The sequence below is a fragment of the Scheffersomyces coipomensis genome, assembly GCF_036884675.1.
Source record: "Scheffersomyces coipomensis strain NRRL Y-17651 chromosome Unknown DFJ63scaffold_1, whole genome shotgun sequence".
In the NCBI taxonomy this organism is placed as follows: domain Eukaryota; kingdom Fungi; phylum Ascomycota; class Pichiomycetes; order Serinales; family Debaryomycetaceae; genus Scheffersomyces; species Scheffersomyces coipomensis.
In genome coordinates, this window is record NW_027042892.1 from 2,721,956 (window position 1) to 2,737,500 (window position 15,545).

Here is a 15,545-nt window from a genome sequence, read left to right on the forward strand (position 1 = left end):
CAATTTTCATTTACTGGCATTTTTATATTGAATTCATTTTAACTAATTAATTTTCCTATGGTATATTGTTTTCCCCATCCTCCTTTCCTTTTTTAATATTATTTTGTTCCATTTATTTTACCTTGCACCCATCATTGAAAGCATATTATTTTTACATTTGAAGAATGACTATTTTTTATCACAGATATATACACATACATACATAAGATATATGTATATGACAGAAAACCAAAACACAACAGAACAGACTAAAAGAAAAGACGTAATATCATATTTATATTGTTTAACCAATAAAACAATACACAGTTTAAAAATTAAAAGAAGAAAAAAATTTATTTATAACGAAACTTCATTCAATCCAATCGATTTCAATTATATTAAAAAAATATAAAAAAAAAATATACAAATATGATTAATGTTCTTGCTATGCTATTATTTATTTATTATTATTAAAGTATTTCTTTCCTTCTACTATTACTATTATATATATATATATATATTATTGTTCTTTTTCTTCTTTTTTTTGTATTTATGTTTCCTTTCTATATATATATATTCTTACCATTTTTTATCATAATTTTTTATATTCCTTTCTTTTCTGTCCATAGCTTTATCTATCACTATTTTATTATTCTTCTTCATAATCATTTACTTTAATAAAACTTATTTCTTTGATGTTATAAAGTATCTTGTAAAATCAGTTTATCTCCAGTTTTTTTTTTCACTTTTAAAGACTTGGTATAATTTTAATTATCAAAATTATAAAAAGGAAACTAACAACAATAGCAACGGTAACTTTCAACAAGAACCAAATAGAAATACTTGAATTATCCTTATTGCCCAAATAATTATTTAAATTTTGACTTACAACTTTAAAAAAACTCATATTTTTAAGTAAATTCTCTTGAGATTCATTTAACGTTGTCATATCTTCATTTAGAAGTTTGGAACTTAAAGTATATGCAGAGTTTCGTAACGATGAAGTTAATTGGGATAATTCATTTATGATGTCTGATTGTAATGATTCGTGGTAGTCATTATGAGATGATGTTGTACCTGATTCATCAAGTTTGGTTGATTTATTCGAAAGTAATCTTTGACGTAAGGAGTTTAAATCTTCTCCTTCACTAGCTTTACTACCTGTAGCGACTGATGTGGTGGAAGAGATATTGGAAGTCGCTGTATTCGTGGATTTAATGGCCTCTTCTTGAGATGTGGATGGGGTCGTGATTGGGGTGGGTGAATTTGATAATTCAAATTCACTAATTAACTTATCAACGATGAATAACCGTTCATCTAACCAATCATTAATCAAATAATTGAATTGTTTTGATAATTCTTGGTATTGGGCTTTATTGGTATGATTGATATCTATCTGTTTAAACAATACAAATAGATTATTGATATGATTAGATAATTGATGTAATTTAAATTTAAATAAATATGGTGAAGTTAAACTTGATGTAGTATGACAAACATCTTTGGCAGAATAAGTTTGAAGATTCGGTATGGGTAACGCACGTAGTTGTTGATCATATTGATTCAACGTGTATTGGATTGACTTGATTGATGATGTGGTCATGGTCTATGTAGTTTTGATTGATTATGGGGGACAACGGTATCAAAAGTTTTGATTGACCTGTCTTTTTTTTTTGCTGTTGCCATATTTTTGGGCCTAGCAAAATCTATCAAAAAGTTGAAGGCTACGGTCATTAGACAATCAGTACGATTGATAGTACGAACTCTGACAATATCAGACTGTATCAGAGAGATCTACTAATATATCAATTACAAATTCAAACATGAATCATTATCATTACAAATTAGAATGTTAGCCCAACTACTATCAAACAACGATCTACGGAATAAATATTTTTCAATTTAAAAATGATCGTGGTTAGCGAAAAGGGATTCTTAATCTAAGGATTAAGGTACAAACTACCAGGTCTTCTCAGTAATGTTGACATCATTACTCAAAAATTATAAGTCTTCCCTTTATATCCTCATTGACATAAAGAAGAAGAAGAAGAGAAGTGGTTTACTCTAAGTAGAAAAAATTTTCTATTTGTTTTTTTGTGGTGGAGATTTTTTGTCGCTTTTTTTTTCTGAGAAGATGAGAACTTAATGTTAACTATTAGGGTTAGGATGAACCAGATCTCTTTGACTGCAATGAATTTGGTTTAGTACTTCATTGAATGGATATATTGATACCAATCGTGATATTTATTCAATTAACTGTTCAAAAAACTCAATCCACCTCTTACTTGCCAATACAGGACTAATAAGAATGATGTAATCAAACATTAATGGTGAGCTACCATATAAAATTAAGCTTTGACTATTTACTTGTTTTTCTGTCGCACCTTTAAAATATTTAAGCCATTAAAAGTATCGTATCATAATATTCAGACTAATAATGGTTTCAAAGATGAGGTTGAAGAATGGAGGGGAGGTGATGGGGTTGGCTTTAGTTTAGGTTGAAGTAACTCCTGAAACGGAATATTAAAGAGTTAAGCTTTTTAGTTCATTTATGTTAGATATTTAGGTGTAGATGAGATGAGGAAAAGTGGCATGTTAGATGAAGAACAATAAATCATCATCATCATCATCATCATCACCTTTCATGATATTATGATTATGGTGATGTAGGTTGCGATGAGTTTGAATTTACCTATAACGTTGATAGAATCGTCCGTTTAAATTAACTAATTAATTATAGTAAGATTTTAAATCCTATGGTTAAAACTCTTGCCAAGATGAGATTATACGTCACAAGTTAAGAAAATGAAACCAATATTAAAAATGGAAGAGATTGAGGGTATGGAGATGGTCTGGTAAGGGGATGCTTCATATTTTTACACTAGTAGATCAAATCATTGTTGATGTTGATAGTGTGAAATAATTCATAGTAGATCGCAAGATTGAGTTTATTCATAATTTATTCTCATATGATTTAAACAGATCCTTTAAATCAAACACAACCTGTATATAATACACCTCTCAAAACCTAAATGTGTTGCTGCAAGTGAATAAAATAATTCATAAGATGGAGTGGACGTGAGGAGTGTATATAATTAATATGTACATGTTACTTTTAATTTTTCCATCGATTGAGGCACGAGTAATAAATTAATTTGATTTAGACCCTTTCTGTATGCAGGAGATTTGTTTATTATAGGATTTGAGTTGTTGGTTGTTATAGTGATAAGATATGTTTGTTTATTTATAATGAAAATTATCAGATTTGGCGTTTCTATCGAATATGTAATACATCACCAAAATTCAATAGTATTATAAAATAATGAGTTCAGTAGAGCAATTAAGGTCCCCTTCCGTTTACTCTCAGTAGGGGATGTACAGTATGTTACGTATCCTTTTTTTTGCTGATAAGGGCTACTACATACAAAAAATATATATGTAATCTTTAATAAAGTATTACCCCTCTACCCATGTAGGGGTGTGTTGTTATTAAAATCTTATATATCGCCAAAAGGTTCCTATTTCTTATCATGAATCCATGTTGAATCTAATGGAATTATATGGTATTCGGTTGATAATTACTACCCGTACCTAACTCGATTGGATTATAGATGTTATTAATTTAGCCATATTCGATTAAAATGACTAATAATATTATATGGAAAAATGTCAATTAAAGAGTAAGAGAAGGTTAATGAATATGAATCAATGGAATCAACACATCAAATGAGTAAAATAATAATTGAATATAATGTGGAGATAAATTGCTTAATTAATAATGTTGTTATTTTATTATTATGAGGTTGATTGTTTATTTGAAAAATGTGGATAAATCTTGACCTGATTTGTTAACAGAATTTCCGTTTTGAGCTTTGCCAAAAAATAATTCTCAAAACGAATCACAAAAAATTGAAACATTAAAAAATAAAAATAAAAAGAAATTTTTGTCTGCTGCTCGAAGGAAAAAAAAAAAAAAAAAAAAAAGGAAGTTAAAATTTCAGATAAATAATTATGTATCATAATAAACTATTGTAATTGTAGTGGAATTTTGGATGTTTGTTGGTGAATGAAAAAGTATATATAATTTTACATTTCCAAAATATAGAGATTTTATATAGTTTACTTAGTCCTTTTGTATAATCATATTAATCAAGGTGTATGATAATTTGAATCATCCCCATCCATTCATTACTTTTAGCTCTATTCCATCACTACCAATCTGAACTCATCAAAACAGTATCACAAAACAAATTAAAGGATCCCCCTGTTACAAAACAATTACAAAGTCAGGGTAACAAAGAAAAAGTCAAACATATTATATATACCTACTTGAATCGATCCAACTTATTCAAAAGTTAGTAGAAATTACTCACTACTATAACTTCTTATTATTCTTCTTTTCAAATAACTCGTTATTCATTTTTTTAACGTCATCTGTAAAAAAATCTGACTAAAAAATCACAGTGAGAGATTTATCTTTTAGTGAGAAAAGCCTAACCAGAAAAAAAGGGACAAGACAAAATAATTTATTTCTATTTTTACCCACAAGCTCCTTTTTATTTATTATCATCCTTTTTTTGAGTTTTAAAGGGAAAAGTCCATACGATCATTTATAATTACTCCTTCCTTCCATTCATTCATCTAATCATTCACTCGTTCCTTTCATAGACTTTTCATTTCATCAACCTCAATTCAATTCAATTCAATTCAATTCAATATCATCCCATATTAGTGTTACTCATCATATTAATTTCCCTCGCACCCCAAACCAGCACTACTTATTTTTAAACCCCCCATTTTAAAAACTTCACTAAATAATTAAAACTCATCATCATAGCATATACCAAAGTAATTCATAATGTTACTCAATCATAAATCTAGATTCCTCGAATCTTCTTTATTGCTTCTAATATTAACCAAATCTTCCATATCAGCTTCGTGGGCTTTATCAGGTTGTTATCCATCATCAGATGTATCAGCTATATCTTATAATAATGATTATACTTTCCAAAGTTCAGGATATTGTGAACAACAGTGTCCCAATTCAAGAATAGCAGCATTGATTGGAGGTAAGAATTGTTATTGTGGTAATGATGCTCCTGATATTAGCAATCAAGTTGATCAATCTCTGAATTGTAATATTCCATGTCAAGGATATCCATATGAAAATTGTGGTGGTAATGGTTATTATATGGTTTATGTTAATGCTGATGTCCAAGATTCTCCCGAATCAAGTTCCACAACTTCAACCACATCAACTTCAACATCAACTACTTCAACTTCAACAACTTCAACTTCAACTACTTCATCACCAACCACTTCTACTACTAATACAAACACAAATACAAATACAGGTTCAACTACCAGTCAAAATAAAATAACCCTCTTCTCAACCGTTACTACAGATCCATCAGGAAGTCCAATCGAATCAATTGTTTATAAAACCATCACTGCTGATCCATCATCATCTCCAGATTCAAATTCATCTCCATCAAGTACTTCCTCCACCCCAACATCTTCGTCATCTTCAAGTCCATCTCCATCCTCATCCCATTCAGGATCTGCATCACATGGTGGAAGTAAATTATCTGCTGGTGGTATTGCTGGTGCTGCTGTTGGTGGAGCCATCGGATTAGGATTACTTATCGGTGGTTTAATCTTTTTCCTTTGGAGAAGAAGAAGAAATAATGATGATGATGATTATGAAGATGATGAATATACATTATCTGGAGCTCATATGAATGAAAAGGCTGGTGGTTTAGAACCTCCTCCTCCACCTATGATTGGTCCAAATCCATTCTTATTATCAGCCGGTTATAATCATTTTGATACTTCTCAACAACAACAACAACAACAACAAGGTCAAGATCAAAATCAAAATCATCAACATAATTATTCATCCCTGTCTGGTACTCAATCAGAAGATCATGATTCATATCAAGGATTCGCTATTATAAATAATGGTGGAAGTGGTCAACATAGTAGATCAGGTTCAAAAATAATTAATCATAGCAATGATCCATCATTAAATTCAACTATTGCCGGTATGGGATCTCCAGTATTAGGAGATGAAAATAATCAAATCCAACATCAATTCCAACAACCGGAATATGGTAGAAGAAGATTAAGTAATGGATCTTTACCAGATATGATTGCCAGACAACCAGGATCATTAAAAGTGGTCAATAATTAGCATTTTACAAAATATTTCAAAAATACAAAAATCATCATCATCATAGCATTTCATCATCGTTCTTTTTTTATTTTAATCTTTGGGTATTAACGTTACTATATTCCCACCCCCATCCTAATATAACATCAAAATTTCTATACTACGAAGACGTAAAAAAAGATTCCCAATATTCGTTATATATTGGAGGTTAATTAGTTCAATACTGTTGAACGGGATATAATTCTAAGGCATATATTTATAAATTAATTTTTCTACTATTATTATTACTATTTTTTTTTTAATTTTATTTTTCTACTTACTTCTTTAATTTTAATTTCTCATGTTGTATGTATGTATGTATGAATGTGTGTATAATTGTCATTCCAAATTAATAATAAACTTAAGTTAATAATATTATATTTATGTAAAGTAAAGTTTCCAAAATGATTTAGAGGAGAGAGCGTGAATAACATGTGAAATCAAAGCCAATCAGTAATAGCATCGAATGTGTAAGTTCGTGTCTGAAATTTGGAAGCTATTCTCGAAGAAGAAGTAGAAGGAATAGTAATTGAAATTGAAATTCGATCTGGAAGCAATGGTTAGACCTCCTAAAGTCTTGGAAATAGAAGGCGGTGAATATGAGGCGATATCGCACATATAAGGAATTAAAGATCAATTCTCTCTCGAAGCGTGTATCATCTTCGCCAAAATAACTGAAATTTAACTCAAACTGAAATATCAACAACTATCTACTTAGGGTAAAATTTACACTAATCAAGATATCGATTTACAACCAGTTCTAGATTTAAGTTGTTATGGTTGTTTTGCATTGTTGTGGGTTTGCATGTTTGTCGCTTCGGTTGCGTTCTTTGACATAAACCTGCGTCGAGGAACTTGACTTGTAGACTTTGTTTGTTTTGGTTGGACTTAACGAAAGATAGTGGATTTCTAGATGTTAAAGATCATTCATCCTAAAAGATACTGATATTCACTCAAAGATGTTCTCAATATCCACTTCATTAGAACTGTTCTCTCTACAACTGTTAATTTGTTTGCTGCAATTATTTTTTAACCTTTCAACAAATTATATTTTTACTGCGAAATTAAAAATTAACTGTAAACAAAAATATATTAGAATCTGAATATTTAAACCAAAACTAACTAAATACAACTCCAACTTATAAATAACATAATAAATTTAATCACTATGAGAATTATCAGATGCAACCTTGACCATTACATTATTAGATTTCTCACCTATAACTTCTTCAGTTTCACCAGTTGAAGAATCAATTGAATTCTTCTCTACTCCCATCACTTCTTCAAAATCATCAAGTCCAGCAGCTAATGCCTCATCTCTCTTTTGTAAGTATCTCATTATAAAACAAGTTATACCTGTAGTGGTAGCTGTACATATCATAGCAATACACCCTTTCACAAATTTAGGAGCAGTATCAACATTATAAAAAACAATCAGCCACCATGCATTAACGGCATTACTAAACATATTCATTGATGCTAATACAATCGATCTAACTTGTAAATCATCAGCACAAACCACGTTTGCCCATGCGAAATAAGCTGTTTGTCCAGCATAAGCTGCTCCACTTAAATAATGGGCAATAAATACTGCTGCATTATTACTTGGTGCACTTAATAAAAGAATTGATGATAATAACATAATAGCCATAATATAAACCCCAATATGCCAATGATATTTACCACCCGTTACATTAATATAAACAGCCGAAGCTAAGGTAAAGAAAATCCCAGTACCAAATACACCCATTGGATAATGATTTCTATCAGAGACCGGATAATCATAATATTGTAACCAAATGGCAAACAAAGAGTTAATGGGGAATGATTCGTTTTCACCACCAATAGCGAATAAAAATGAAAAGAAATAAAAATGCCAATTAGCAAATAAACGTTTAAATACCGACCAATCGAATTTATCATATTTTGGCTTATGAATTTTAGCAAGTAACATTTCATGTTCTTCATCAGTGAAATAAAAAGCTTTTCTAATTTGAGGTGGATCAGGGAAAAATATAAATCCATAAATTACAATAGGCATCGTGATTATAAAATCAATAATAAATAACCATCTCCAACCTGCAATACCTCTATAATCGTCCATATTAGAATAAATTGCCGACTGTAAAAATCCTGAGAAAATCGAACCCACTAATCCTGAACTGGTGAAAATTGCACTTCTAAATGGCAAAAGATCTTCTTCATAGAAAGATCCAAGAATTAAATGAACTCCGGTGAAAGTGACAGCTTCAAATACAGCTGTAAAAAACCTTATAACATAAATTTGTCTAACACTCGTAACTTTATAAATTGAAAGTGTTAAAACTGCCCAACCAAAAGCACAAAAGGTTAACCAATATCTTGGTCTAATCTTTAACAAAATCAAATTATGAGGAACTAAAGCAACCACATAACCAACTGTAAAACAAGTATTCATAATATTAAACTCATCACCAACCATATTTAAATCCTGTTTCATACCTGAAACATAAGCATTGGATAAATTGGTTCTATCTAAATAATTGATCCAATATACCAAGCAACAATAACTTAAAATAAACCAATCTAATTTGAATAATAACTTGGCTTCCTTAGGATCTTCAGGAGTTTTACCCCAGATACTGATTTTTAACTTTTGAAAAGCACTCGTCATGGTTTCTTTTCTATCTCTCGTTGAACAATTACTACCGCTTAATCTTCAAACCAAGGATGAGTTTCAAAAAATGATATAGGTTGAGATGTATTTTAGGGCTTTATTTATACAGTTGCTCGTATAGGGATTTGAAATTATTTTATGCAGATGCTATGAATACGAAACACAAATACAGATAAGTTTACCTAATTTGAGTAACTAAAGAATACTTTCGAGGGAGAAATCTTACAATCACCATTATCTCTGATATGATAACCTTTTCACCCCCACCCTCCTTATCTGTTAAACCATTATCATTCCTATCTTTTAAACAATCCCAATCTTAGAGTCATACATTATATTCGTACGTCGTTTCCCGCATATAATAAAATTTGCGTAGTTATAGTTAGCTCTTGCGGCTTTGTGTGATAAAATATAATTCACATTCCGTCGCCGTTAATGGCTGTGAAAAATAAAATTTTGACACCCCATGTTTTGTCACCGGTGGTGTGTTTAATTTAAACTCTATCTACAGTTAATCTTTTAACTCAAAGATACACGGAACTATATCAATTATTTCCGACGTCCTATCTTTGAAGAAGCAAACTCTCCGTAGTAAGATTGGCTACAAATTGATTAAGTTAAATTGATTATATCTGTGTATTAAACATTATTAAGTAATTAACTATCTAATCAGAGTAATTGATAAGTTCATCGATAACTTTCATCATTTCAATAAGTTTCTCTTCTTGGAATTTTCTTCCAACAATTTGTAAAGCAACTGCACCACCATGACTTTCTTCAGCATTATAATCTTTCCAAACTTTACTATCTGTTGCACAATAATTAGTACTTGATTCATCAACTGGATCTAAATCTTTATGAGCTCTGGTTACAGGGAAAATACCAACTGAATAATCTAATAAATTGAATGGTGATGTATAAGCTACACTATCATGGAATTTACCATTTGGATTTCCTGGAAATGGAGTGACCGGTGTAATAATTGCATCAATTGGTTTTCCATTCTTAGTAAGAGCAGCAGTAGCTAACCATCTATCAAGATACTTTTTAATCAAAGTAGTTCTTTCTACATGTAATTTCCATAATTCTGAAACTTTCATTTCTGGAGTGGTACCATACATTTCCATATAAGGAAATAAAGTCTCACCCGTTGCTTCAGTTTCTTTGATAACATGAACACCTCCATCACTTAAGAAGAAACTTGTGATAATATCAGATAATCTTAAATGATCAGTTGGATCCCAATCGATGACATCATGACCATCTTTAATTAAAGCTTCCTTAACCATGGAAACACCTCTTCTAATGGGTGGAGTTGGTCTAACAATAAGATTATCAGCACATATGGCAATGTTTAATTTCTCTGGTAATTCAATTTTTCTCCATGGAATTTCAATACATTTACCATCATATAACCATGGCTCACAATCAACAACTGATTTACAATAAAATTCCAAATCTTCCAAAGTATTAGTTAATGGCCCATTAACACTACTGACTGATTCGAGCCCTGCTAAACCTGATCTAGCTCCATAAGTTGGGAACCTACCAAAAGTTGGTTTTATAGCATATAAATTTTGAAATGAAGCTGGAATACGTACTGAACCACCAATATCCAGACCAACACCGATAATTGAACCTCTTAACTTGATTAATGCAGCTTCACCTCCTGAGGATCCACCAGCACTAAGTAATCTATTCATGGGATTATCTGTATTACCCCAAATGTGGTTAATTGATTCTGGCATCATCATAGCGACAGGAACATTTGTCTTAACATAAAACACAGCTCCTCTTTCTCTCAATAATTTAACCAATACAGCATCTTCTTCAAATGATTCTGGATTAAAACAGAAATTAACAATACCAATAGTAGTAGCTTGACCTTTAATGTTGAAATTATCCTTTAAAGAGATTGGTAATCCATGTAATGGTCCAATCACATCACCTGTTTCTTCTTGATGTTTATCTAAAGCAGTAGCAGTTTCAAGAGCATCCTCAAAGAATACTTCAGTAAGACAGTTAGTTAATTGATGAGCAATTGAAGCACGATGACAAAAGGCTGAAGCAACTTGATAAGCTGACCATTGTTTAAATTTGATATTTTCAAGAATCTTAGTTGCAGTTGATTCAGTAATCTCAAGTTCTAAGTCAGTCAAGTAACCTGATTTAGATATCCATGGTAAGACATCCTTAGTATCCTTTGCTGGAAGGGCAGATTCAGGAATCAACCATTTTGAAATGAATTTAGCGTCTCTTTGCTTAAGCTTTTGAGCGGCGATCTTTTTATAATTTGTTTTAGGAACAGTCATTTGTATGTATATATTTATCAGTGTATCTGTCTCTATGAATGGTAAAGTTAATTGGTTTGAATTCAATTTGAAATATTGAATTATATTTATCTTAATGGATTTAATTGTTTTCAGACTAACCCCGTAAATCAAAATATGTTTGATTTCTTATCCGCATTCGTATGGGGTGTAGAAACATAGTGCCTTATCAGTAAAACCTGTATATAACTTGGTAGGGGCGGAATTTAAATTTTTTAATGCAAATATTCCACACTCATTTTTCACAACTAAAATTTACAACAAAAGAGTATAAATATTGAACCAAATCTCTCCAGGTCACAGGAACACAGCTCACAAAATATCTTTTTTTATTATTATGTTTCATTATGTGGAGGTTATAGTATCCCTTTTTTCTCCCTTTCGCTTTTCAATTGAGAGTTCTGTGGGCAACGAGTTCCGCATTTCTTTATCTTGATAGGGATTTAATTTCCTTTTATGTGAAGTTTGGTATATCGTTTCCACTGACCATCCCGTTGTCGGCAAATGTAACTGGTAATTGATTACAACTGATATGGAACTACCAATTTTGACTCTTAAGTTTGTGGGAATGTAGTTCAGAATTATCATTGTTACTATTTTTATAGGGTCAATTCAATTTCCTTCAAGTTTTTAACAATTTGAATTTTTTCCAATTAGAAAGATCTACATAAATCACAATTTAGATTCATCTAAGAGGGACAATCAGTTTAAGTAAGAAAGATTAGATTAATACAGTTAGCTTAGCTTTCTTTAGACGGCTAGTCAAGATTACGGATAGTTGATATTTACGCCATGTAGCTAGAAAACTCCGAACTTCCCATTGTCAACGAATATTAGCAAATAGTGAATACCTTATTATATGTCTTATATCATCTTACCTTACCATATTTAAACAAAATTCAAACTTCCAGATATCAATTGTAACGTTGCCGTCAATTGACCATGAACTAATATTAGTTTAACTTAGTAATACGATACCATATAAATTACCAAGAATTGTAAAAATCGATCACGTGGAAACAGTACAGTGCGGGTCTAGAGCCCTAACAGTGCGGGTAAACCCAATACATTTACATAGTTAAATGTAGTGCGCACTTTAAATTGTGTACGACATCGTACACAATAAATGTCTCCATTCTAAATAAATGTCTCTTCTCATAGTAACGAAAATTTTTTTTTCAAAGATGTATCGCCTAGTTAGTTTGAGGTTAACAAAAATATAAAAAATTTAAAGGAAGTTTCTTTTAAACAGTTACCTTTTTACATCATACCAACTAAATAACAATACAAAAATGTCTGGTTCAGGTGCTTCCGGTAACAAATTCCGTATGTCTGTATGTGTGCCCCCCTTATTTATTATCATAATTTATGAATCAATCAAGTGTTCAAGAAGTAAAGTCAAAATGTGAAATATGAAATGTTTAAATGACGAGAAGAGAGAATGAAGTCCATCAATAATGACAGTTATAACTGTAAAAGAGATGAAGAGAAAGAATAAATTCAATAAATATTGTAGAAGAGTCATTCAGGAATATCAATAATACGAAAGAATAATCCAACATCTACCACTAATAAGTTTTCAATACGATTTAAATAGTGAAATGATTTATTCAAAGTAATTCAACAATATCCATTCATTCGCCAACCACACTAGCAAATCAGAATGAAAAACCATCAAATCCATGTTTGAATCCATCATATTAGTCAGATGTCATCAATATTTTCATCTCATCGTAAGATTTATCAACAAATCATCCATCACTAATTTTCATTAACCTACAAGAAAATCATAAAGAGTATCATTGAAATCGAATAAACAAATCCCTCAATCCAACTCAAACGTACTTGTCATCTTCTCAATAATTTATTCACTTCAAAACCTTTTACATAACGATTTACTTTTCTAGAACTTCACTTGCTAAACCTTTTAATTAAAGATTTAAATATACTAACAATTAATTTTCTTATAGTTAGCTTTACCAGTCGGTGCTGTCATGAACTGTGCTGATAACTCTGGTGCTAGAAATTTATATGTCTTAGCCGTCAAAGGTGTAGGTGCTAGATTAAACAGATTACCAGCTGCTTCAGCCGGTGATATGGTTATGGCTACTGTTAAAAAAGGTAAGCCAGAATTAAGAAAGAAAGTTATGCCAGCCATTGTCATCAGACAATCTAGACCATGGAGAAGAAAGGATGGTGTTTACTTATATTTCGAAGATAACGCCGGTGTCATTGTCAATCCAAAGGGTGAAATGAAAGGTTCTGCCATTACTGGTCCAGTTGCTAAAGAATGTGCTGATTTATGGCCACGTATTGCTTCAAACTCTGGTGTTGTTGTCTAAGACTTTCATCATTATCATTGTTTAAATTCATATCTGTTTCATAATAATCAAAATATAAATATATATTAATAATATACATTATCATTTTATAAAAATAATAGTAATAATATCGAGAAATAAGTTTTAATTTTTATTTATTTTTCTTGTAATAGTAAAACATATAAATAGTATAAAAGTAAGATCATATATATATATAAAACAGTGATAGAAGCAAATATAAAAAGATATAGAAAAAGTAGGTAGAGAGATAAATCAAAGAAATCCTATTAAAAGAAAGATATTCTTCGTATAATGCAAAAAAAGGATCTAACCTCTTTATTTATCTTCATGCTCAACTTTAGTTTCATCACCTTCAATTGTAGTTTCTCCACCACTGGCAGTCAAATCACCATTTTCACCTTCACCTTCTGGCCCATTAGTATTGGTAGTTTCAAGTCCTGTTTCATTATTAACTGCTAAAACTGGAGTTACACCACCAACTGGTCCACTTTGTAAAGTTGAAATATCATCACCATTAATCGATTGATTGATTTTAGATTCATCATTAGCAACAGGTTGAACACCTCCACTTTGTAATGATTGGGTACGACTTTGAGTAACTGAACCATACGCTTCAACTGGGGCATGACTGGTTGGATAAGGTAAGGCATCACCATAGATTTGAGGTTGTTGAACATAAGTAGGGAAATACTTAGCGGTATTGATGGCATAGTTTGGAGTTCCTGGTTGTTGTTGGGATTGCAGTGGTTGTTTTTGATGCAGTGAACCTTGACCTTGACCTTGTTGTTGCTGTTGATTGAATTGGGGTGGATTACTTGAAGTTGGAGATGATGGGAAAAATTGAGGTTGAGGATGATTTGCTGGAGGTTGAGATGCAACAGTTGGGGTTAAAGTATAATATTGTTGTTGAATTGGATCATAAAATTGTTGAGGTTGTTGACCTGGTTGAGGAATATAATATTGATAACCGGAAGGAGTTAAAAATGGTTGTTGTTGCAGTTGAGGATTGAATGCAATTGGTTGTTGTGGAGTTAATTGGGGATATATTTGTTGACCTTGAGGATATGATTGTTGAGGATGAAGAAGAACATTATTGAGATTGGCACTTGGTTGTCTTTCACCTTGAATTGATTGTTGTAATTGAGGAGTTCTTGAACGAATACTTTGATTACCATCAATATTATTATGATTATTTTGATCATTATTATTTGAATTTTCATTCACTTTACCATTTTCAAAAGTTTCAACTGGAGTTATAATAGTACCATCACTATTAATCATATTAGCTAATCTTGGAGATTGACTATTCTTTTGAGAGAAAGTTGATGATAATCTATTAGCATTTAAGATTGACGTAGCTTGAGATAATGGTCTTTGTTTAACTGAAGCATTACTATCTCTAGCTGGAGAACCAGCAGTATTAATTGATTTACCTGAATAAATACTTGATGATGATGAAGCAATCTTAGAACCACTAGTGACGGTAGTTAATTTATTAACTGAATCTTTATCATTTGCACTTTTACCTCTTTTAGCAATGAATCTAGCTCTTGAAGATGGAGTCGGTAATGAAGTTAAAGTTTTAATATCATTATACCAACCAATCATATTTTTATAAGTATCAGCTCTAAATACTAAATTATGACTTCTATGAATCAAACCATTGGTCAGCTTTGAACTTAAAATGAATTTATAAGCACCACCTGCCTTTCCATCATCTTTTGAATGATCTGAAACAGTGCAAGTATTTAAAGGTAATGACATAACAGGTTGTTGATCCTTTTTACGATCAGGAGTTTTAAATTCATGAATATAATTACAAGTTAAAACATACCAACCACTTGAATAACTCTTTAAATATTTTGATCTTCTTTCTAAATAACCTTCTCTTACTGATACATTTAAATTTGAATCAAAATGAGATATATTTAAATCAGAGAATTTTCTTTGACCCATTGAAAGATCAATAAAAGTTCCATTCTTTATGGTTGATGATGAATTACCTACTGCTGAAACTGTAGATGAAA

The 15,545-nt window shown here is 30.9% G+C and overlaps 6 protein-coding genes across 6 annotated transcripts in view; 2 read left to right on the forward strand and 4 right to left on the reverse strand. All coding sequences in view use genetic code 12, as the record gives it.

The window, feature by feature from the left end:
* Positions 1-727: 727 nt before the first annotated feature.
* On the reverse strand, positions 728-1,582 carry DFJ63DRAFT_311165 (SNAP receptor; the record flags this gene model as incomplete). Its single annotated transcript, XM_064905711.1, has 1 exon — positions 728-1,582. One exon carries the CDS (start codon positions 1,580-1,582, stop codon positions 728-730), a length of 855 nt encoding a protein of 284 aa, XP_064765364.1.
* Positions 1,583-4,837: 3,255 nt separating this feature from the next.
* On the forward strand, positions 4,838-6,172 carry WSC2 (Wsc2p; the record flags this gene model as incomplete). The annotated part of the gene is made up of 1 exon (XM_064905712.1): positions 4,838-6,172. One exon carries the CDS (start codon positions 4,838-4,840, stop codon positions 6,170-6,172), a length of 1,335 nt encoding a protein of 444 aa, XP_064765365.1.
* Positions 6,173-6,630: 458 nt separating this feature from the next.
* Positions 6,631-8,843, reverse strand: DFJ63DRAFT_321977 (uncharacterized protein; the record flags this gene model as incomplete). The annotated part of the gene is made up of 2 exons (XM_064907382.1): positions 6,631-6,737; positions 7,538-8,843. 2 exons carry the CDS (start codon positions 8,841-8,843, stop codon positions 6,631-6,633), a joined length of 1,413 nt encoding a protein of 470 aa, XP_064765366.1.
* A 668-nt stretch (positions 8,844-9,511) lies between these two features.
* DFJ63DRAFT_283212 (putative amidase) lies at positions 9,512-11,158 on the reverse strand (the record flags this gene model as incomplete). The annotated part of the gene is made up of 1 exon (XM_064904702.1): positions 9,512-11,158. One exon carries the CDS (start codon positions 11,156-11,158, stop codon positions 9,512-9,514), a length of 1,647 nt encoding a protein of 548 aa, XP_064765367.1.
* A 1,227-nt stretch (positions 11,159-12,385) lies between these two features.
* RPL23A (60S ribosomal protein uL14) lies at positions 12,386-13,634 on the forward strand. The gene is made up of 2 exons (XM_064906795.1): positions 12,386-12,510; positions 13,147-13,634. The coding sequence occupies exons 1-2, from the start codon at positions 12,469-12,471 to the stop codon at positions 13,516-13,518; spliced, it is 414 nt and encodes a 137-aa protein (XP_064765368.1). The 5' UTR covers positions 12,386-12,468; the 3' UTR covers positions 13,519-13,634.
* Positions 13,635-15,545, reverse strand: part of SLM2 (phosphatidylinositol 4,5-bisphosphate-binding protein) — a gene marked incomplete at its 5' end in the record, with an annotated part of 2,902 nt that continues 991 nt past the window's right edge. The window contains 2 exons of the mRNA XM_064905464.1: positions 13,635-14,573; positions 14,748-15,545. The exon at positions 14,748-15,545 is cut by the window's right edge and continues 991 nt beyond it. Coding sequence (XP_064765369.1) covers positions 13,834-14,573; positions 14,748-15,545 — 1,538 coding nt within the window. The 3' untranslated portion in view covers positions 13,635-13,833. The remainder of the gene's footprint in view (positions 14,574-14,747) is intronic.